General features: G+C 37.7%; 3 protein-coding genes and 2 pseudogenes across 3 annotated transcripts; 2 read left to right on the top strand and 3 right to left on the bottom strand.

Annotated features, from left to right (window-relative positions):
- The first annotated feature begins 205 nt into the window (after positions 1-205).
- Positions 206-1,132, top strand: LOC114728108 (probable transcription factor At5g28040). The gene has a single exon (XM_028914949.1). The coding sequence runs from the start codon at positions 206-208 to the stop codon at positions 1,130-1,132; it is 927 nt and encodes a 308-aa protein (XP_028770782.1).
- Positions 1,133-1,398: 266 nt separating this feature from the next.
- On the bottom strand, positions 1,399-2,843 carry LOC114728115 (guanosine deaminase-like). The gene is made up of 4 exons (XM_028914957.1): positions 2,573-2,843; positions 2,266-2,456; positions 1,923-2,027; positions 1,399-1,838 (listed from the first exon to the last, which is right to left on the bottom strand). The coding sequence occupies exons 1-4, from the start codon at positions 2,643-2,645 to the stop codon at positions 1,647-1,649; spliced, it is 561 nt and encodes a 186-aa protein (XP_028770790.1). The 5' UTR covers positions 2,646-2,843; the 3' UTR covers positions 1,399-1,646.
- A 6,335-nt stretch (positions 2,844-9,178) lies between these two features.
- Positions 9,179-10,891, bottom strand: LOC114728107 (40S ribosomal protein S24-1). The gene is made up of 5 exons (XM_028914948.1): positions 10,726-10,891; positions 10,461-10,502; positions 10,142-10,312; positions 9,466-9,552; positions 9,179-9,389 (listed from the first exon to the last, which is right to left on the bottom strand). Exons 1-5 carry the CDS (start codon positions 10,795-10,797, stop codon positions 9,357-9,359), a joined length of 405 nt encoding a protein of 134 aa, XP_028770781.1. The 5' UTR covers positions 10,798-10,891; the 3' UTR covers positions 9,179-9,356.
- A 1,087-nt stretch (positions 10,892-11,978) lies between these two features.
- Positions 11,979-15,664, top strand: LOC114728078 (uncharacterized; annotated as a pseudogene).
- An 895-nt stretch (positions 15,665-16,559) lies between these two features.
- On the bottom strand, positions 16,560-19,957 carry LOC114728094 (probable serine/threonine-protein kinase WNK9; annotated as a pseudogene).
- Between the last annotated feature and the right edge of the window lie 2,979 nt (positions 19,958-22,936).

Raw genomic sequence — 22,936 nt, 5'->3', positions numbered from 1 at the left:
TTTCCTTTCTATTGGCCATAGCTTTAGCAGGCAATGTCTTTCATACAAGGGAAGGGAAGGCGGGAAAAAATAACTAGAACAGAATATGCATCCCATATTCCTATTATTGGCAAATACACGACGGCCATTCACGAACAGGGTTTGGCTTTTGTTCAAATAAACGAGCAAGTCCATTTCACGAAGAATTCTGAACTATTCCTCGGAAATGCTTTCGCCGTTGGTTTCTTGGATCTTGGCGTCCTCTCCTTCTTCTTCGTCCTCTTCAGAGGAAGAAGATAACTTTGTGGACGATGAAGATCATTACGAGAACGTCGGCGAGAACGAGCATTTCCTCCGCGAAGCCGAGGAGCTTCCCTCAACATCATGCGCTGGTGATACTAAATCCACTCCCGTTGCCCTCGCCGCTCCCGGCGCCGACGACTCTTACATTCCCAACACGGACACGGGCTCTAGAAAACGACGGCGTATCAGCCATTCTTATCCGCGGAGACAATATCAGAGGCTGTGGACGAAGCAAGACGAGATCGAACTCTTGAGGGGATATCTGGGTTACGTCAAGCAGAACAGATGGGCCACCACATCTCTCCAAAACGACGTAACATTCTTCTACGATCACATCAGGCCTAAGTTGAACAAGGACTTCAACAAGAATCAAGTCGTCCAGAAGCTTCGAGTATTAAAGAGAAAACACCAGACCGTTTTGGATAAAATCAACTCCGGCAGGGAAGTTTCACACAAGAACCCCCAGGAGGAGGCGATTTTTGAGATCTCCCAAAAGATCTGGGGCAAGAATCAAGACGAGGAATCAAGCCCAGAACCGGATACCGATAATATCGAGGTGCATAGCGAAGAAGATGATGGCGATGAATCGGGGCGTTTGAATGGGGAGAACAGAGATGTAAAGAAGCTGATAGAGGAGACGATGAGGTCGTGTTTATCACCATTGAACAATAATAATGCAGCGGAAGGATCAGGATTGAAGTTGGTGCAACAATACGGAAGTGGGGGAGAAGGCGATGAGGAAGAGAGAAAGCAAAAGATTTTGGAACTGGAAGCTTATTTGAAGCAGTTGGAATTGTTGCAGGATCAAATTAAAGCTAGAATAGAGGAGTTGCGAAACGAAGGTGAATGAAGAATTCAAGTTAGAAGCTAAAAGCACTGTTGATAACTTCTTTCTTTTTTGAAGTAGGGGCATACATATGCTTCCAGCAACCAGGTCGTCTTTTCTTAACTGTAGGCGCGTGATACGCGTGATGTTATGGTTTTTTTATTAATTAATTTCTATGCAAGGGCAAAAAATTACTATTAAAAATAATTAAATAGATTCGGCTTATAAATTTCAAGATACGCTGTACGTATTTTATTAATGTCGTGAAAGATGATGCAACGACAAAGAAATCAAAACCAATTATTCTTCAGGTTTCGTGCATGATTTAATACATGCAGACAATTGATATTTAATATGAATGATTGATAGGATAATCCGGGGTTGGTATTCGATGACGGAAAAAACAGAAATAAATTGGTGATAACGATGGTTTGAAGAATCAAATTACACTGACCATTTTCACCAAAAACATTACGTTGACCATCGGCAGACACAAAAGTAAGCTGAAGACAAGACTCGTTCGAGGCACAGACTGATCCTAATTGACAGCACGAAACCTAGAACTCGTCCTCTCAAATACCTCTTCTGCGATTACAGCAAGAGTTCCACCTGCCTTTTTAATCTCCAGGTGAGCTTTCTCATGAAACCCGGTCCCCCTTAGTGCATCTGAAATAAAACCAGCAGATCCAAAAGCTGCCGCAGCATCTGCTCTGGCTCCATAAACCAGTCTCTGTTTCAACGTGAATTCAGCAACGTCCAAAACAACACTTAGCAAAAGAGGAGAAACTGTGGGTACTGGCAGGTTATAGGTTACCTTTATTCTCGAACGCTGAATTGCTCCGAAACACATGGGACAAGGCTCACAAGACGCATACATTTCACAGCCAGATAGATAAATTTGATTCAGCTTTTTACATGCCTGCACATTAATTAACACCAACTCCAATTTACCACAAGCATGAGGTAGATTAGCACCTATAGGAAGATTCCAAAGACAAAACAGCTTATCAAATTAATGAGCAGAATAACCAATCCCTGCATCGAGAAAAACGATGAGGCGAGATCAATAAGACAACTTGACCATCCTGCTTTGAACAGCCATCAGATGGAGATCTCCAAGACCCCACAGATGAAAAAATGATGCTTGTCAATCTAACCTCTCGTATTGCAGTAACCTCAGCGTGGGCAGTGGGGTCGGTGTTTCTCAGAACCATGTTATGACAGCTCACGATTACTTCATCGTTACGAACGATCACTGCGCCAAAAGGGCGGCCATCGCCACATTCAGCCCCTTCATATGCTTCTTCGATTGCTTTTGTTAGGAACTTGTGGTCTCTGTCCTGTACAGCTGCTTCAACAAGACAGCTTCGTTTGTGTGCGTAGATGAGCAAACAGAATGTAAAGAGAAGCAAAATTCAACTGAAACCAGACGGAAAAATGGCGAGAATTTATCAATCATGTTACCGTTAGCAGCAGAAGTGTCCTCCATGATGGAGCCAAGAGTCAATCCGATGGGGAGCAGGGAGTTATTTGACATTCGGGAAAGCGATGAAAACCGTGGAGATCGAAAAGGAGAAGCAATGATTAAGAAAGGGAGAGCTTGAGCATGTTTAGGAAATTAGAATTGTAATGCAAGGGAACAGGATTGAGCCGAGAAGAAAGAGACCCCCGCCAAACCCAAGAGTCCCCGACTACTTCCTGCCCGTGGCCCAAATTCCCGTCACTTTCTCGGGCCTAAAGAAAAAGACAGGTCGTTTTTTCCCTTCTGGCTCCTCCACGAAATATTATGTCAATGGGTGATAACAAAATTGATGCCATAAATAATGTTCTGGGGTAGGTTTACCTTTCTCCCGTAATTATCACGATGATTAAGGGGACATTTTTCCCGTCTGAAGAAGGGTGCGCCGCACGAGATGAAGGAATCGCTAATAGCTCTAATGGGATATCTTGTACTAATTTTCTTTCATTTCTTTGTTCTCTTTGTTGTTTCCCGATAGAATGACAACTGAGGACTTCATAAAATTATTAACTTTAAATTGAGATGTAAAATTCGAAAGCTTTTTTTTTTGGCCAGCTTAAGATTCAAGAACTTTAATTGTAATGAAATCGTGATTTAGTAATAATTCTTTTAGGGCCTTTACTTGTATCATTGTCCCTTTGGTTTTCGTCTTGTTTCCATTTATGAACTCTACACACATACCATATGATGCCCTCTAGGATCACGCCAGATTTCTCCCGCTTATGCACAAACAGGTATGTTTTAGATCCATTGTATATATGTTATTATGCTATTTTGCTTTTGGAAACGCATTTATCAGCATTAAAAACAATATCTTGACTATTAAGGAAGCTCATAATACTGCCCTGATTTCTTACTGTCATCAGATTGCGAGGCAATAATGACTAATGATTTAGTAATCCGTGCATGGCTATTTTTATTGAGATTTGTTTCCCGGAACAATTAATAGGCAAAGAGGTGTGGAGAGCTTATTTGTCAGAATCGAAGGTATTGAAGCACGACCCAAGGCCAAAACTGGCCAGCGTCACGGTGCTTCACTCTTCAGTAGCTTCTGTGTGTGGAGCGATTGCTTTAGCCCAAAGCATTCTTCAAACCCACTGAGCGTCGTTCAATTCTACAACTACACCAGAGATCTGAGGTCTCATCCTCCTTGCAGACAATTCTATCAGTCCCAAATCCATAAAAGGCCTTCAAGCCGCAGGATGGAAGATCAGGCTCATTCAACGAATCCTAAATCCCTTCGCCCTGAAAGGATCCTCTATGGAACCACAGTAAGCTTAGAATATGACAACTCACGGACTATGACAAAATCATCTTCATAGACTCTAACTTTCTAGTCCTGAAGAACATGGATGATTTCTTCGTCTACCCTCAGTTATCGGCTGCACCTAACAAACTTCAATGCCCAACCTCCATTCCCAAGAAAACCATCGATCAAAATTTGAGACTAATCATTCAAAATTTTTTATCCCGGCACTATTTATTTTTGTTATTTTATCAATTTGTAATAAAACCAAAATTAAATTATTTTTAAATATTTATTGACGCGGGTTTGATTAATTAGCGAGCCCATTTATTGTTCCGTTGTAATTTCTCAACTTTTTAAACGAATTATATATCGTATGAAAAATCAATTCAATTAATAAAAAAAATCTATCGATTTTAAAGATTTTATGTTAATTAAAGAAATTTATTTTAATTTTTAAATCAAGTATCATGCCGTGATTTCATTAAAGTGTTGTCAATCAGATGATTACAAAATTAGATTGATATCTGTAATGTGTTGGCAGAAAAATTCCAATTGTCGGCTGCGCATACGGGCACTTTTATCTCCGGTTACTAAAATGCAATTGAAAAATGAGATTTTTTTAAATTATTTTCTCTCAACTTTATCATGAGATGCTTATTTTTTACGCTCTCAGAATATAAAATAAATTTATTAATTAAATTAAAATTTTAAAATTAATTTGAATTTGAAATTATTTCTTTATTTAAACTTTAATACTGATTAAATTCACTTTATCGGGGAAAAAAATTCAATTGTCCAAAAAATAAAACTTAAGTAAAAAATTATATAATATGATTTTGTAAAAGATCATATATTATATTTAATATGGGAGTGATAGACATAGAAGTATGGAAGATAGATGATAGATACGCTGCATTTAAAAAATAGATTATGGATATGATGTCACATGATTAAGAGCTCCCTTATTTTGTTTTCGAATAAATTTTTTTTATCTTTATAATAAATCTATTTTTTTAAAAAAAATTATATCAATACAGATAAAAAGATACCGCTCCTTTTTCGCATGTTAATTCAACCGCGTTAGAAATTCAAGATCACATCAGATCAATCAACATTTATCATTAGCAACTATATACAGCTTTTTGACCAAAAAAAAAAACCACGCTTTATATAGCATAACTCCTGGCTTAACCGTTCATGAATCGCAAAATCCTAGAAGCCTCGTCCCCATCAATCCCATAAACTTGTTATTCTGTGTTATATTTCCTTTTCTTCCCTTCAACGTGATCGAACTCGTGACGCCCTTTATGGAAGCAAAACTCACAACCTCATATGGCAACATTCCTTTCATTCCTCTCCATGTTATTGAAGAAATTTTGCTCAGATTAGACGTCCAAATCCTGTTTCAGTGTGCTTTTATTTGCAGAGATTGGAATGCCCTGATTACTAGTTCTGATTTCATATCCCACAGCTCAAAACGAACTTTTGATTCCAGAAACCAAATCCTTCTTATTAGAGAGAGCGCAGAAACTCGTGGAAGTTCATCTCTTAGCCTATCAAGTCGGCTATCATGTTGCCAACCAACCTATTCACTGCATTGGGATAATGATCAGTTCGATTTGTTTCGCACAATAAAAAATCCTCCTGTCGATGATTTTAAAGGCACACGATTGATAGGAGTAAGCAATGGGTTAGTATGTCTTGCCACTAAAAACCTCCAAAATTTATTCTTTGGAACCCAACTGTTCGAAAATATGTATGGTTTCCCTTCATGATGACTTGGGATGAAGCAATATTGTCGGCTGAAGGCTTTGGTTTTGATTGTAGCAGCAATGATTTTAAGATTGTAAGCTTCTTTATCGCCGAACTGATCCGTTTAGGTTTATTATTGAAGTTGACTCAGCTTGGATTTTTTCATACGTCTCATGGTCATGGAAACGTCTCACTATCCCTTCTTCTTGGTTCGCTTATCGTGCTGAACCCCCCGTATTCTTTAATGGCGTGCTTTATTGGCGTGCTTATCATGAAGAAGAAGGAAGCGATGATTATGACTTTATACTTACATTTAATCTGACACATGAAGTGTTTGGACGAATATTATTTCCTAGTGATGCACGTCTCATGGGTAAGATTTCTGTTGTAACAACAGGGGACTCGCTTCTCTTGATACAAGAGACATACGAGTGGCATTTTGATGAATCTGATGAAGAAACGGATGAGGATGAGCAGGTATCTAACCAATTTACCATTTGGATTACTAAAGGAATTGACAACCATGAGTCATGGATGAACATCTTCTCAATCACGTCAGAGATGGATCCTGATCACATATTAGGCGCGAGAAAGAACGGTGACCTCATACTATACATGGATGGTGGGCAGATTCTGAGGTTCAATCCAACAACTCCAACCAATCTCTTGGTGGGGGCTATAGAAAAGAGTGTTTCCTTCCGTTATCACAATGAAAGCTTGTATTTACTTGAGAAAGGGAAGGTGTTCATTCCTATTAATACTGAAAATATTGCAACTGTTTTACTATTTGGCTGGTTACTCAAATTCATTTGCTTTTATGAGATTTGTCAGATGAGTTAATGAGCTAAGCTTCGTCTTATCCAATACTTAGTTCAATACTAAACAATTGTCGCCAAGTAGTTCAACGCGTCATCATCTATTATTATTGCTAATATATCTATAAATTAATAAATATTACCCCTTTTGTTTAATTTTATTGAACGACAAATTATTTGAACAATAAAAAAAGGACTTTGTTTAATTTTATTGACGATGAAACAGTTTCTAACCATTTTACCATTTGGATCATGAAACAATTTGGTAACCACGAGTCATGGATAAAGATCTTTTCAATTACGTCAAAGATGAATCCTGGTTAGTCAAAATCATTTGCTTTTATGGGATTTATTTGTCAAAACCTGTATTTTTTTCTAAAATTAGTTAATGAGTTACGCACTGAATTGGAGGCTTGGAGCGCGCTCCGATTGCTCTTTGACGATCAAGGTTGAGCTTACCAGTTTGTTGGACGAGAGCACTAATCAGTAAAAGTGGCGACTGTGCCTTGTTGCTCTGTTTTTTCGTATGTGGGGGGACCAACCCAAAGCATTCCGAGAAGATTTAAATCATGAAGCAATTATTTCTTTGCTTTTCTCTTCTTCAAAATATTTCGATTTTTGTGCCTAAAATAAGTGCTAATTACCCAATCAGAATTATTAGGACTTTAAAAGGAAATTATCTTCAAACTTCTTTACTATTTTTAAAAAATGCCCTGCCAAAATTGACAGGACCCAATATGTTGCTGAGAGAGTATGATTTTTCACGACAAACTTAGATAAATTATTTCTTCGCCCAAGAGAATAATAATTATATAATAGGGGCCAGAGAACTGGGTTTCATGTGTGATGTGGCATTTTCTGGGTTTCATGCATATTCAGAGAGTAACAAACGCACAGGCATTTTTGTAAGTAGACCGGTCACTGGATAGAAACCTTGAGTCTCATTTGGCATGAAATATTAAAAATAAGGATATAAATTAGGATTAAGATTAAGAAAATCTATTAAAAAATATTTAGTATGAGAAATTGCTCGTTACATCATATTGAATAGACTCACGTATGTACGATTGGGAAATTCTATCTCCCATGTCATATAATAAGCAATTACTCATGTTAAATATTTTTTTAATGATTTTTCTCAATAACAGTTTCAGTCCTTATTTTTTATTTTTAATATTTTGTATCAAAGAGAACCTTATATTCTCTCCTCTCATGATTGATTTTGAAAATTTATGTTGAAAATAAGACAAAAGCTTATTTTGCTTGTGTACATCACAACCAATTTTTAAATAAAATTTCAATATTTAAATATTCATCATAAATATAATAAAAGTCCATTATATTCAAATAAATGATGTTGCGAGAGTGGGCATTAAAAAATGATGTGGTGAGAGTCGGCCGAAAACAAAAAACACAAATCATGAAGCCGAAATTTGTAAATATTAAATAAAAAATGTCATTGAAACTTTTCCTTATTTTTATATAGTCCTCCCGTCATTTATTTTTTCCAATCCATATTGCCGAGCATTTTCATTTTTCCCCCAAGCTCAAAAGAACCAAAAAAAAAAAAACAGATCGCATTGGCAATGAGCCGTTGCAATTGAGCATGTGAATTTTAACTCGACTAGAGATACGGTGAAAATTTATTTTGACAGTAATTGTAATCGTAACAAATGATGGAAATTCTAGTTTAAGAAATAATTTTTCAGTGGCGATAAGTTATTCATAAAACCTTTCAACCAGTTGCATCTTTGAAAAATAAGGGTGTCCCTACATAAAATATACCTGAAGTGAGTTCACCGTGCAGTGAATGCGAGAAACCATATACACGTCCTTTCTGATTGACAAATCCCTCGTGACTCAGGACGGAAGGAACAACAGCATGAAGCGCCTTAAAAGTGTGTGATTATTTATAATCGAGATTATTTTTCCACGTTAAAAATACGATGAGAGTTCAAGACTATATAATTAATGAGCATTGTAAAATAAATGAAACCCAGGGAACTGATGACCGTTCAGATGGAGCAGCTAAGTGAGCCATGAGAGATGGAGAAAGCAGAGGGTTACAAAGTGGGAATAAAAAGGATCTTGTTTAAAAGGATAGACTCCTTTACGCTCCAAGGCAACCACCACTAGCTTGTGCAAGACAAGCTAATACCCCAATGAAAGTTCGAAAAATGGCTGAAACTTGATCAAAATAGACGAGGGGAAAACGATGTACCCAGTTGACAAGAGGGGGGAGGAACTCAGTCGAACAAAGCGAAATAATCAGAGACCTAACCTAGGACAAGGGTACGGACTGAAAACGATGCCTAGTTGGTCTTGAAGGAGGGAACAATTATGCACTCCCAGAACTTTTCATATCTACAGTCTGCTATGTACTACCTCCGGTTCTAATTATTAGAACCAGTTGACTTATTTGAGGAGATTAAAGAAGTAAGTTAAGTTAATTATTTATAATAAATAAATGTTGTCATTCCTAAATATCTTACTAATTAAATATATTGGCTAGAACTATCATTATTAGAAGAATTATCTTGAAAAAAAATACATAAATATGAGAGACAAAATAGATTGAGGTCTTATAATTAAGACCAAACAAAAAATCAAACAGGGTCTTATAATAAGGACCGGAGGTAGTATGATTTATGACATGAAAAACTAGCATAAATTATCATTCACTCGTCTATATTCATGTAAAGCAACATAGTCACTCCTAGGTACGGGAAAGAGAGAGTTGAAAATTGAGAGCAAGTTTTGTATAATTGCTCGAAAAAGTTCACTGCCGGAGCTCAAAATCTAAAATGGCAAGCAAAGAACAATAGTGCTAAAATATCCAAAATGATTACTACTGAGGAACACCGATTCTACTGAGGACTTGACATTAAAAACCATAGAAGCATTTTTAAAACCTCACTTCTTCTTAGCAGCTTCAGATGCCTTAGTCTGCACAACAAGTGACACAGAAGTCAAAATATATAAAAGTACAATGACAATAAAAATTATAAGCTATGACATTTACCTTCTTTACTCCACGGACTTTCTTAGCACGATTCTTGCGCTCTTTAAGCTGCTTCCTAGACTTCTCGACCTTGGTAGCGAGTCCATTCTGCAACAAAAGAAAAAGATTCCAATTATATTTTAAATAGAACAAACCACACAGAATAGGAAGAAATAGAAATAACAAAAGGATTAGAACCAAAAATATCTGCAAGCAAATTCAACTAATTCCAAAGCACACCAAGTATTAACGATAATTCAAAACTACATACAATTCTAGCAACCACCATTGAAATCACAGACAGACGTTACTAAAGAATACCACATTACTTGGCTACATACCGCGCTACTACAAAAGACATTCCTAGCAACATGAGAATACACAGTAGTGAAGAAATACAAACCAAGATAAAGTTATCATCTCAGATCACAGAGGAATATATGGTTTTCTGAGCATAATATATATTTAAAAAAAAATCAAGTCGGTAGTTTAGAACTAAGGAAAGGTGCTAATGAATTCTAATTTTGTTCAGATTAGAAGAAACAGCCAACTACCCCTGTATCCACTGACCCGCTCGGGCCATGAAAGAAAAATACATTGATAGTCATATGAACAAAGGCAGTAGAGACTGTCGATTAAGAAAATGATCAGAAGCATGTTATAGAGAGATAATTTCCATTACATCACGTTAACTTACCCTGATAAGCCTATACTTGGGCTCATACTTCTTTGCATTTTCAACAGAATCATAAATTAAACCAAATCCAGTTGATTTCCCGCCTCCAAAGTGAGTTCTAAACTTGAAGACAAAAATTGCATTGGGGTCTTTGACATCATACATCCTTGCTAGCTTCTCCTTAAGCTCCGCCTTTGTACCATACACAAAAAAAAAAAAGAGTGGTCGGGTAAGGCATTGTAACTGCTTAAAAAGTAGATTTCCAATTGCCATAGCTACATACGAGTTCCCAGAATCTACCCAAAGCAATTCATCACAAAGACGTTAAAAATTAGAGTACCTTGGATACGTTTGGCCTTCCAGGATGAAGTACATCAATGACCTACACAACCAAGTAACATGGAAAAAAATCAGTTCACTTTAATCTAATTGGAAAAAAATTAGGCACAAGACACAACAGATTCGATGCGGTCCCAGAAATTAACTCGTGAAAAGAAGCCAAGCACATCGTATCTAATCTTCAGATCTCAATCTTTGCAGTTATATTGATGAACCCAGTCGACCAGAAAATTCAAATAAAAATCTGCCATGGAATAGAGACTCACAAATTGTTTTCTTGATAACAGACGGTTGGTCATGAACTTTCGGGTTCTCACAGTAACCGCCTTATCAGCCATCGTGCTTCCTGAGCTTTGAAACGCAGAGGAGAAGAGTCCCACGGCAGGACGGTCGAGCGGAGGACGGTTGCTGCTCGCTAGCAAGGCGCCGGTAGCTGAATGAAACCCTAATTGCTTTATACCATCGTGTCAGGGTTTCAAGACTCTTGAGGCTTACTACTTGGGCTGGACGAGACGACCGTAATGGCCCAATGGACTACATTAGTGGCCTTTCCTTTTTCAGAGACTTGCTGGATTCACCAGTGACAGACCTTTCATCTTATTGGAAAGGCTCACAGTAACGCTGGATCCAGCAGTTCCCCTGGAAAGCCCATTTAACGTTTTTCCTGTTAAAATTATCGGAAAGCTACTAAAAAATTTTTATATTGTGAAAATGATAGTATGTGGGATTGACCAAAAAGTAGACACATAGAAGAATTTTTTTTTTGAAGATTTTTCATGGGTTTCCAAATTTTTGGTTTATTGTATAAAATTTGGGAAATATTATTGAGACTAATTTTTCTCTTTTTTTCTTAAAACGAGGAAAATTTTAATATAAAATATGTAGAAATTATAGAGGTTATAATAAATAGCATGGGCTATCTAGTCTCTGCGCACATTTACTATTCAACTTCGTTTTTCATGAGTTTTGCACAACATTTTTTTTTATTTTTTTAGCTTGTATATTCATTTCTCAACTTTCTTATATATTTTAACCATTTTAAGTCCTTTTTTTCTTGGTTTGCTAAAGAAAAGTTTTTAGGTTGATATAACATTTAATCCTTTAAATTTGTCTTTATTTTAGTTTGACTTCTTAAGTCTCAAACTATAGTTTTCATCCAAATTTTTATTAAATTATAAAAATTTATGTTATAAATAAAAAAATTTAAGAAATTAAAACCTATAATTTAAAATTTGAGAAATTAAAACTAAAATAAAAAAAAATTTTAAAAAAAATTTATTAACTCACTCATTTTTTTCCTTCTTCTTCTTCTTTTTTTTCCCGTCCTTGTGCTGCCATCGATCTACTGATGGGATTTTCAGATAGTAGATAATGTCAATGACCATTTTAGGCCTGTGAGGAGAAACTCATGCGCACGTGCAAGTGGATGGGCTCGTGAATTATGGTATTATGCTGAGATTTTTTTTTTTTTGAGGTCCACATTCTTGGCAAGCTACAGGAACATCCGTGAGCCTATTTCGAGGATCACCGAATGTTCACAAAATCCAAAGCTTGGTGTTATTTGCTCGTCTCAAACTGGTAATCGGCAAACGCTAATGATGCTAACCGGATTATTGTCATTTTTAAGAACATTATGTTCTTGACTTAAACCAATCCACCACTCCCCAGTTCATCCATGGCCACAATCTCCTTACCTGAAGTTAACCCCTTGAAATGGAGCCAATCCTTCCCTCTACAATTATTCCCTCGTCGCATCCCTTACACCAATCGCTCGTTCGTTCAACCGCCTAAATTTTGCTCAATTCTACGCTCGAAAGATTCACCGACGCATAATTGTATCAAATGCTTATTCTCGCAAAAGTCCTCGGTACAAATGAGTTCTGAGCCTCTTGATGGAGAATACTCTAAAACTCCCTTCGAGATTATCGCGAACACAATATTGAATGCGTTAAAGGCCTTGAGGAAGCCGGCAATAGCTGCGGTTTTGCTAGGGCTTTTATTGATGTATGATCCCAACTCGGCAATAGCCGCATCTGGAGGTCGAATGGGTGGAAGGTCCTTCTCTTCGCATTCTTCGTCTTCCTCGTCTTCGAGGAGTTATTCGGTACCTAGGTCATCCAGCCCGGGCTTTTCGTACTCGGTGCCGTATTATGCGCCTTCTCCTTTTGGGTTTGGTGGGGGCGGCGGTGGATTTTACGTTGGGCCGGCGGTAGGTGTTGGAGTTGGTGCTGGGTCCAGTTTCCTCCTCATCTTGATGGGTTTCGCGGCGTTTATTTTGGTCTCTGGGTTTCTTTCGGATCGGTCTGAGGGTAGTGTACTTACTGCCACTGAGAAAACTAGTGTGCTCAAGCTTCAGGTGCGGTGAATTTTTGCACTTCGAAGTTTTTGAAACTACCCGAAACAAATAGTAGCGCTTAAAATTTAGTGTCGTTGTTCATTGTGCTGCCATAAAATATTCTGCTGTTTCCAGCCAAATCCCCTGGCTGGCGAATGGAGGTGGCCAGGTGTTAATTGAACCTGATTTTGAAAAGTTTTTCAATATGTTTATCAATTATCGTGTTGAATTATTAAATGTTGATGCTACAATTTCAATGATAATTTGGGTTTGAGTTTCAACCATCGCTGTATATTGAAGGTTGGTTGTTGGGGATGGGACGCTCGCTTCAAAGGGATTTGAACAGGATAGCAGAAGTTGCAGATACATCATCTCCTGAAGGTTTGAGCTATGTATTGACAGGTGAACCTTCTAAGTATGGGGATTATTCTTCACATTTTGTCCCCCCCCCCCATTTGTTATATATGACGCTGGATAAAATTGAATTTATATAAGGTTTATTGAACCTGTGCGCATAGATATAATGTTGTGTGTGTTGTGTGTGTGAAATATCACTGGATAACAATGGACAGTGTATCCAAGTAAATACCAGTGATTTGTGATGTTATTGTTCTTCTTTGTATTATTTATGGATGGTGCCGAATTTTTGTATTATCCTATTTTGATTCACTTTTTGGTCTCTTGCATTTTGTTACAGAGACAACACTAGCTTTGCTTCGACATCCTGATTACTGCATCTCGGCATATTCATCCGTAAGTGAATTTTATCACCTAAAACCATTCATTAGCGCATACAGATAAATGCCATGGTACTTCCGATAGATCTTTTTGTTGTTGACCCACCCGTAAGACACTAGTCCATAATGCTATGTTGTTGCTGATTCCCAAAATCTTGTAACAAGCTTCATTTATGTTTGTCGTTCACTTCTCTTTATTATCTAGAGCATTAAGGCGGATAAAAAACTTTCAAGTTCAGTATTATGACGAATTTTCTTCTATTACTATTCCATGAACAAGAGTTTGCCAGAGGGCAAGTCTTTGCATGTGGCTACAAGCATGGAAAATGAAGGGAAAACAGCACAGCAGTTCACAACCCACAATCTTAGCTATTCCAGAGGCTAGACTCTCCAGCACAATGCACATATATCTTGACCTGTCTCCCTGGAGCCATGCGCCCCTTATATTCTACTTTATCCCCCCCCCGGGGGTCAGCCCTGTCAGTGCAGGGTTCTGTGTTGCTTCTTTTGTTCTTTCTAATATCACTGGGCCACCAAGGCCCTCATCTTTTTCTTATTCTTTCTAGTATAAGTTATCAGAGGCATGGGAGCAGGTTTCTCGCTTCTTCTTGCTTAAGAATGAAGTAGAAGCCCAATTCAATCTGCATAAAATCTGCAACTAGAAATATTAGTTATCATCTCTGGCGGTGGAACTAATCAGAACTCAATATTAGGAAAGTTGACAGTGCGATGGCATTACCTAACGCTATTGCAGGTTGACTTGAAGCGGAGTGTTGAGGATGGAGAGAAACGCTTCAATCAACTTTCAATTGAAGAACGTGGAAAATTTGATGAAGAGACACTGGTCAATGTGAACAACATAAAAAGGCAAAGCACAAGAAGCCAAAGAGCAACTGGATTTAGCAATGAGTACATTGTGGTATGGTTTGATTAGATTTCTAAATACCTTTATTGGGGTTTTGATTTGCTACGTTGGAGCATGCAAAATGGTTGTTCAGTTGTTCTGATCCGACTATTGATGATATCTTTATTGGCATTTGAAATTGTTAGAGATTAAGACATGGACATGATTTGGTGTCTTGCGATTGGCATTATGCTTGGCCTAGGCTTAGTTGATTTTTGGTAGGTTGTTTGACCTTTCTGATAGGTACGTTTTGAAAGAAGATGGATCTTTTAATTAGTTACTAGTGTAAAAATCATTGGGGTGCTTCAAATTGTATGGAAAAGTGTCGCTACAAGGAGGAAGAATAAGCAACAAGAAAAGAGCAGATATTATTTAATCTGAACATATTGATAGTCCTTGTTCATAGGTTTTGCTCTTCGTAAATCTCTAGTCCTAAGGTGGTGGATGCTGGAGCAATAAGAAGTGAGTTCGCCTTGCAGAAACGCATAGCATGTGTAGCCTGCTGTTTTAAATTTCTGTTGCTCAAGTCAACTAAGATGCCAAGAATGTCTCTCTAGATTGTAATTTATATTCAAAGAATTTAATTTTCACGGTCTCTCTATTGAGAGCTAACTGAGATATCAAGAATATCTCTGGATTTTGCTGTTTTTGGCATGAAAACCTGAGTTTGCAACAAGGCTCGTATTCTCTTCTTCTGACATAACTTGTTCTCCAAAATATCAGATTACAATATTGGCAGCAGCTGAAGGAGTACATAAACTTCCTGCCATCAATGGGAGTGGCGACTTGAAGGAAGCCTTACAAAAGCTTGGATCTATTTCTTCTAGCAAATTATTAGTAAGAATCAATGATATTCTGGCAATTTTTGTTGATTAGTAATACATTCATATCATTCCATGCTCTGCTATTTACTGCAGGCAGTTGAGGTGTTATGGACTCCGCAGAATGAAAACGACACTCTCTCAGAACGAGAACTCCTTGAAGATTACCCACTCTTGCGGCCCTTGTGATGAGGTACTTGCGTACTCACAAAAAGTGAGTAGAACTGTGGCTGTATTCTGTCGGCCATCTGTATAGTTGATGGATAATCTATAGGAAAACAAAAAGCTTGTTTGTATTTGCTTATTTTAAATTTTAAATATTTATAAGTATTTTTACATAAGCCGAGACAATTTTGTCACATTCTTATCTCATATTCTGTAAATTATGATTAAAAAGTTGTTTATAAATCAAAGCGCAAAAATGATGACATTAATAATTTAATTGGTATTGCCCTCTTATGTAAGATCAGAATTTGCGCAACACTTCCTAGTTGGTAGCTCTACGTTCAGCAGCTATGTGGTTTTGACCTGGGATTTCTATTTTGGGGTGTCATCAGTAAAGTTTGAATTTTACCAGCTTGAAATAGACTGTAGTTCCATCATTATATCAGTATCAATATCTCTCTCTCTCTCTCTCTCTATTTATATATATATAACAAAATTCATCATAATTGTATTATTCCCAAATACTACTTCCGATCCTATTTGTAACGGATATTATAAATAGAGCTGGAGATGGTATTAAGTTTTTAAAAAATTAAAAAGAATGATGCAGATTATATATTAGGCACAATGAAGTCACCAAGTGAACCAGTCGATGAGCAATAGTTATTTTGATGCGGCTAGCAGGAACAAGAAAAGCATGCATTGATGCATGCAATTGCAATACGATTCTTTGGGTGGGCCATTGAGAGGGATTGTTGCTTTCTTTGTTTTCTCTCTTTTTCCTGATTAATTGATCGTCTTTCCAGCGCAATCGGTTGATTCATGATTGACGGGGGAAGTAGAAGGAGTCAACGGGGAGCATATCCATACGTTCGGAAGCCATCGCGCTGAGGACCAAAAAGAAAACAAGATCGATCGCCTTGGCAACGTTCTAATAACGCATATGATGAGTATTAACGCGGAGAATTCGTTTTAATGCCACCACCGCCTCAAGCTAGTCAATATAAGACTTGCATGGGGAGAAAAATGCCCAAACACTCGGCTCCGACAGGATAGTTATGTAAATTAATTTACTGTTTCTATCTAAATTTTGAGGACATCTTCGTACCTGGAGGCCCGGAGGGCCAATGCCGACTCATCACGCGCGGGCCTCATACCGCAGTCCGTACACGTAAATGTTGACCGAACTGCTACGCTCAATCATTTCAGCTATATCCACGTCTGGCCATGTTCCTGCCACCAGGGCAGGCTGTTGATTCTTTCAATTTGGCAAAAGCCGGGGTGCCTAAACTAGAAAAACTGGATTAAGGAACCTTTTTTTTTTTGCCATCGGGTTAAGGACTTGTTAGCAGACATATTAGGGGGGGAGATCTGAATTGGGATGCGATCAGAAAATCATGAGCCTCTACGAATGTATTATGAAATCTACAAAGAATCAAGTGCCTCGAATTTATATCAACAACCGCATCAACTGGGAGGGAAACAGTCCTGTGTAGGGGTGGGGAAGCAATAAGCCTGTGCATAACTCTTTGCAGTAACCTCACCTCCAGGAGAATCCATCGCCTCACAATTTCGGGCCCTTTGGGTGTCCGAATTGGGGCTGCTCTTATTGAAGTGAGAGTGGCAACTGGAACCACAATTAGCAAAGGTTTCAAACTGTTTCCTCTTTCAAAAGTGTCTGTTGTGAAGGTGATGATACTCCGCATTCTGATTTGTGCTCCCTGGCATGCGAAGATTTTACTGTTATCCCAAGCTGTCGATCCTGAGCTCCCTTAGCTCCATTTGGTACTTTGCTTTGAGCCATCTTAGCTCCTGCTGGATCTCCTTATCACCTTCTTCCTCAAGATCACAATAAAACGAACCAGTTGGGGGAAAATAATTCGTTCCTGATACGTTCCGGTGGGAATTTCCTACATCGGTTGCGAACTTGTAATCCCAAGCATCATATCGCTGACCTTCAGCTGATACATATTTATCTAACTGTTCATTTTGTTCATCAGAGTGGCTTCTTTCAGATTCTATGGGACTAAGTTCACGACTTTCATGCTGGTTCCACAACTCCCGATACTGCAGACAATCTGATTGACTTGACATCTTAGGTGCATCAGCATTCTCTCTAACATGATTTTCACACTCGTCAGAGTCAAATGTGATCTCCTCAAACCGCCCATGCATTAAAGCACATTTATGCCTACAGCACTGAAGAAATTGCGTGTTCTTGGTGCCCGAGCTATGTGACAGAAAATCCGCAAGGGAACCACTGGATGTACGATTAGATGCGCAGTCGTGGCAGAAACTTTGACTTGCAAAACGAGGAGTTTCCTCAATTCCTGGCCCTGGCATCCATTCAGGTACCAAGGAAGCAATTTCCCCATCTATCATATCCGCTATTCTGGTTACATCCTGATCAGTCATGTCAAGTTCTGCGACCATTTCAGTGGCCACGCTTAAGGCTGTATCGGTCTCTACGTCAAATGGGAAATAAATATTTCGAATATGCCCTGCAATATATATTAATCACAGACTGATCAGCGATCAATTTCAGCGCAAAACTTACAAGTCATAGGTACAAGGTACCAAGGATAAGATAGTGATAACCCGACCTTCTTTATCTGCATTCTTAGTCTTAAAAAGATGCCCCCATCATCGTTCCTCTTGCCTTTGATGCTTATATCAACATCTTCAGCGGGTTCATCATCCTGGTATTGAAAGAGTTCAATTCCAGTATGTTCAATCTCAGTTGGATGAGGAAACCACTCTCCATCATAGCCATATCCGTTAGAGTATTCATTACTGACATTACTGTAACTTCGATGAAAATCATAGAATGGGTGTCGGATGAGAGGAACCATGTCATCAAATTCCCCACTGTCTGCTGGCCTTAATAATGATTCGTAATCATCAATCTGGAGGAAAGGATCATCTAGAAGCTCTCTTGCAGAGAGCCTCAGAGACACAGTTGCCAAGCATTTCTCAACAAACTGTCTCACTTCTGGATCCTTGACTTTATATAAAGCCTCTGGTTTTTTCCCCTGGAGACACAAAATAATGTCAATCATATCTGATTACTCAGAAAATCCATCTCCTGCAGACACAGGCACAGGCACAGGCACACAGAGACAGAGAGCAATCTTACAGAAATGACTTTCTTGTAGATTTGCGCTGGATGAGTACACTCACTATAAGGATATTCAAATGTGACCATTTCAAGTATGCACATGCCAAAGAATATATATCAACTAATTCATTATATGCCTCTTCATACACTTCTGGGGCCATAACTCTCGGGCGTTCCTGCAAATATAAAACTGTAGCAGATGAAACTCCGAAGTAATAACAAGCCATAACAACTACCCCTTGTTTAAAACAATTCTCTAATTTTCTAAAGAACATACATAGGCAGCGGGAGAATATTTCATGTTGTTTCGTGAGTTTTTGCCAAACCATTTCCAAAACAATATCAATTCAATTAGTGTCATTGCTATTGGAGATTACAGAATAACTTCTTAACATCTTCGGATATTATAGTGGCATGAAATAAACATACCGACACAATGTGCAGCCTGGGATTTCCGTAGAATTGCTGCCAGACCAAGATCACCAATCTTCACTTCGCCTTGGTGTCCATTGACAAAAATATTATCACATTTGAGATCTCTATGAATCACAGGCGGGTCATGGCTATGGAGATAGAGAAGTCCTCTCAGGATCTGTCTACACCAATGCTTTACCGCTCTTATGTTTACTCTTTTTGCTTGAGCCTATACCTTTTTTGATAATAAAAACAGATAAATTCAAAAAGAAGAAACAAAACAGATCTCAAAGTAGAAGACCAAAAAAGTAACGCAAAAGGAGCAAATAGTTTGAGCTCTATAGAACAGACTTACTGCCTAAGAGTACCAGAAGTGAACATCTCAGTCACGAAATTGATATTCCTATTAGCAGTATCGACCCAAGACGTATAAAATTTCATGATGTTTTTGTGCTTCAATGTTTTCAGTAGATGAATTTCACAGTAGAGCCTCTCAAGATCTTCAGGGCTTTGTAGGAAATCATACAGCTTGACTTGGTTCCAGGCAACTTCAATACCTTGATATTCATCAAATGCTCTATATCTGCATCAGTTCAGAAGTAAACAGAAAGATCACAAATTGCTGGTTTCTACAGACATCAAGGGAAACATAAATGAACGCCAACAAAACCAACAACAAAAAGACCCACGGATCTTAAAATGCTAGATAAAAAGGCAAACAAAAACAGGCGCCACAATAATTATAAGGGTATATGATAAGTCTAAATTCATACACTATCTTTGAAGCTCCCTTGCCGAGAATTTCATTGTACTGAAACAAATACCAAAACAAACATCATCAGAGCAGGCGAGGTGAAAAACATAAAGAGGGGAAAGAGGAAGAGAGTAGAGAGTTATACTCTGCCATATCTGCCGGTGGGATCAACTTCGACAAATTCGGAGCCATCTGGTTCGAGGTGTGCGGCACCATTCATTCTCCAATTCGGGTCGCTATCTTATAATTTTCTTCTTCTCTCTATGATATGATCAGATTTCAACTTAATCCTCGCGGATCTCCGCTTCCGCAGTGACACCGGAGCAGAGAAGGAAGAGAGAGAGAGGGGAGGGAGAGAAAACGGAGAAGGAAATAAAATATATTTATATATTCACGTAAAATGATGAATCTTAGGAAAACCTGCCACGGACATTAATTAAAAAGAGAAAAGCAGAAAAAGATGTAATAATTCACAAAAAGAGGAAGGGGAGAGAGTAGATAACTGAGAAGGCAAAGCATGGCAATTTTTTGAGGGGATGCGAAATTACAAAATACAAACAGAAGAGCAGAGAGCCACCCACCCAGTCCTCCCCAGTGACAGTTAGAGAGAGAGAAGAGAGCGGGAGCCCTCTTCCTCCTCCAAAAGCTCGCAGCTGAGCTGGCGACATGACCTTTGCTGTGCCATTACCGTCTGCGATCCAATATCATGTAATAATAAATCCTTTTAAAATAACGTCTACTTTCTTAATACAATATCGTTTAGTTCTATTTATTTTAAATTTGAAATGAGCTTCTCGTTAATTTAATTAGCAATAAATAAAAATATTATTAAATTTTTAATTTTTATATAATATATAAAAATTACTATTGAAAAGCAATTATATATTATATGAGTCTATCATTAATTTCATTAAGGGTATTTTCGTAAGAGAATAGATTAATAATATAACGATTCTTTTGGCCAACTAATAAATATCATGATTAAATTTAAAACCTCAAAACCAAAACTATAAAGCCTGATTGATTAAGAAAGCGCTTGATTATTTGATATGAGCAATCTGGAAAGCCAGACCTGAGGAAGCTGATGACGGATTTGGATTCTCTCCATCTCTCCTTCCCATTCTCTTCCCCTCCACTACCCTCTTTTTCTCTTCATAACTATTGGATTAAAGTTCTAGTGGTCTAGATTTAACATCTTATAAAAAATAATGTTATTAATAAATAAATTTAAACTGTTAAAATATGGTCTAAACAGTTCATAATGTAATAAAAAATTAAAAAATTTACTCTATAATAATAATATGTAGCTATAAACTGTTTAGATTAGATTTTAATAGTTAAAATTTATTATCTATTTTTTATAATACTATTTATTTTTATAAATGTCACAAATATTAAATCTGGATCATTGGAGTTTTTATCTAATGGTTATAAAGGGAGAAAGAGGACAGTGGAGGGAAGTGAATGGAAAGGATAGTAGAGATAATCCAAGTCCGCTGATGACATATATGCGAGGCTGTAGTTCGTTGGTATTGGTGAGGATGGCTCGCAAGCCTCACTTTGTCAAAACATTAATGGGAGTGGACTTGAATACTCATGATGCTGAGACTGCATTGTCAATTATCATAGCGTGTGAGCTAAAGTATTTGGTGGCGGTGCTCTAGAAGCAAACATGCATGGGACAACATTTTCAAATTAACAAATTGGAAAAAAAAATTAATCAGTAGGTCCCTGTGGCTTGTATTTGTTTCCGATTTGATCCCGGTAGGGTGCCTTGATCTCTCAGAAACGATCCCCATATATTTACCACTGGTCCCCATTACTTGTTTCATTTACAGAGGTGCCCTCATTTGTGACTCTTGGCATTAAATGTCCTCAAGTAGTTCATAATCATGAACATGAATGAAAATACGCGCAGTGTGTGCCCATCACTTATTAGTTAACGTCTTAACATTTGACAATTCATAGAGAGGACAATAGGAGAAGTGGCTATCACTTGTAGGCAGAAACTTGCGGGTCAAAGAAAACCCAAAGCTGGCCCGACTCACGAGGCAGTTACAGTTAATTTAATTCAATCACCCAAACGGTATGAATCTATGAATGAGACAATGAATATTTATTACTCCCTCCGTTCCTTATTATAAAAGACACTTGATGTTTATGCCATGTTCCTATATATAAGAGACACTTACAAGTTGTCTCTACTTTTTTGTGTTGATTTACTATTTTACTCATATTTATTATCTCCACTCACACTCTCTCTCCCTCCCACTTCTCTTTCTTTTAATAATTTAATTGTTCTTTCTCATGCTCTCTCTCCTTATTAATGAGGGCATTTTTGGAAAAAAATTATACTTTTATACATTAATTGTTCTTAACTACTTTAACTGTTTTTTTATCAACGTACTCGGTTATTTGTTTCTTATAATAAGGAACGGAGGGAGTATCTAACTGTGCTTGGGAATCCTAATTGTTTAATACAGTCTCTAGAAATAATTTTTCCTTTGATGTTTTCATGTCACAGTCTGGGGCTTTCCTCCCGGGCCTTCATAAGATCTTTGAGGGGCTGCTTATTTTTGTTTTATTTGTACAATTTAAATGCACGCGCGTGCACAGTTATATTAATAGCTGGTTCCACCTTAATATTTTATCCGAGTATTAAGTATTAATCGGTGATGCTGTATCGTTGGAAACGGTTTGCCCTTGAAGGGGCTGACATCTTCTTCTTCTTCTTTTTTATGTGGGGGACCTTGTTGTTTTGAGACATGTCACCCAAGGGCAAAGTTGTGAATTTCCTCCATTTCAATGCCTCTCCTGCCCTGTTATAAAACGGTCAAACGTCAATTATGCTGCCAGCTTTGTAAACGGAATAATCATGTGGACTAGCTCATAATGTTCGATAATTCAGGGATTGTTTTCAAGAAAATAACCACGCACGCGATGTATCAATATGATATTATGTAAGTGAATATACATCAAACAATAAATTACTTATACCCGTTCGTTCATTCTATTTTTATAATATATATTGGCTGACTTGTTTGTCTTCGATGTATATGGGCCAAAATCATTATCTTTTTTCTTTGTTTTTTTTTTTTAATTAGAGTCCATTTTGGTGAAGGGTAGGTATGTTTAAAAACAGATTCCCATCGGCGTATGCTGCTTAACACCGGAAACTAAAAAACATGAACAGTCTTCGTCCGGAAAAAAGAATTATGAACTTAGTCAA

This window comes from Neltuma alba, unplaced genomic scaffold (assembly GCF_004799145.2).
Source record: "Neltuma alba isolate B1F8T4 unplaced genomic scaffold, ASM479914v2 tig00012520_pilon, whole genome shotgun sequence".
NCBI classification, from domain to species: domain Eukaryota; kingdom Viridiplantae; phylum Streptophyta; class Magnoliopsida; order Fabales; family Fabaceae; genus Neltuma; species Neltuma alba.
Note: the sequence above shows the minus strand (reverse complement) of the source record. Positions and strands in the feature narration are given on the sequence as shown.

Coding starts and splice junctions, on each gene's coding strand:
- LOC114728108 (XM_028914949.1), top strand. CDS start 206: ATGCTTTCGCCGTTGGTTTCTTGGATCTTGGCGTCCTCTCCTTCTTCT.
- LOC114728115 (XM_028914957.1), bottom strand. CDS start 2,645: ATGTCAAATAACTCCCTGCTCCCCATCGGATTGACTCTTGGCTCCATC. Junction 2,028..2,265: donor AGGTTACTGCAATACGAGAG/GTTAGATTGACA, acceptor ATTAATGTGCAG/GCATGTAAAAAGCTGAATCA. Junction 1,839..1,922: donor TTCAGCGTTCGAGAATAAAG/GTAACCTATAAC, acceptor ACGTTGAAACAG/AGACTGGTTTATGGAGCCAG.
- LOC114728107 (XM_028914948.1), bottom strand. CDS start 10,797: ATGGCTGATAAGGCGGTTACTGTGAGAACCCGAAAGTTCATGACCAAC. Junction 10,503..10,725: donor TGTTATCAAGAAAACAATTT/GTGAGTCTCTAT, acceptor TTGGTTGTGTAG/GTCATTGATGTACTTCATCC. Junction 10,313..10,460: donor GAAGGCCAAACGTATCCAAG/GTACTCTAATTT, acceptor TATGGTACAAAG/GCGGAGCTTAAGGAGAAGCT.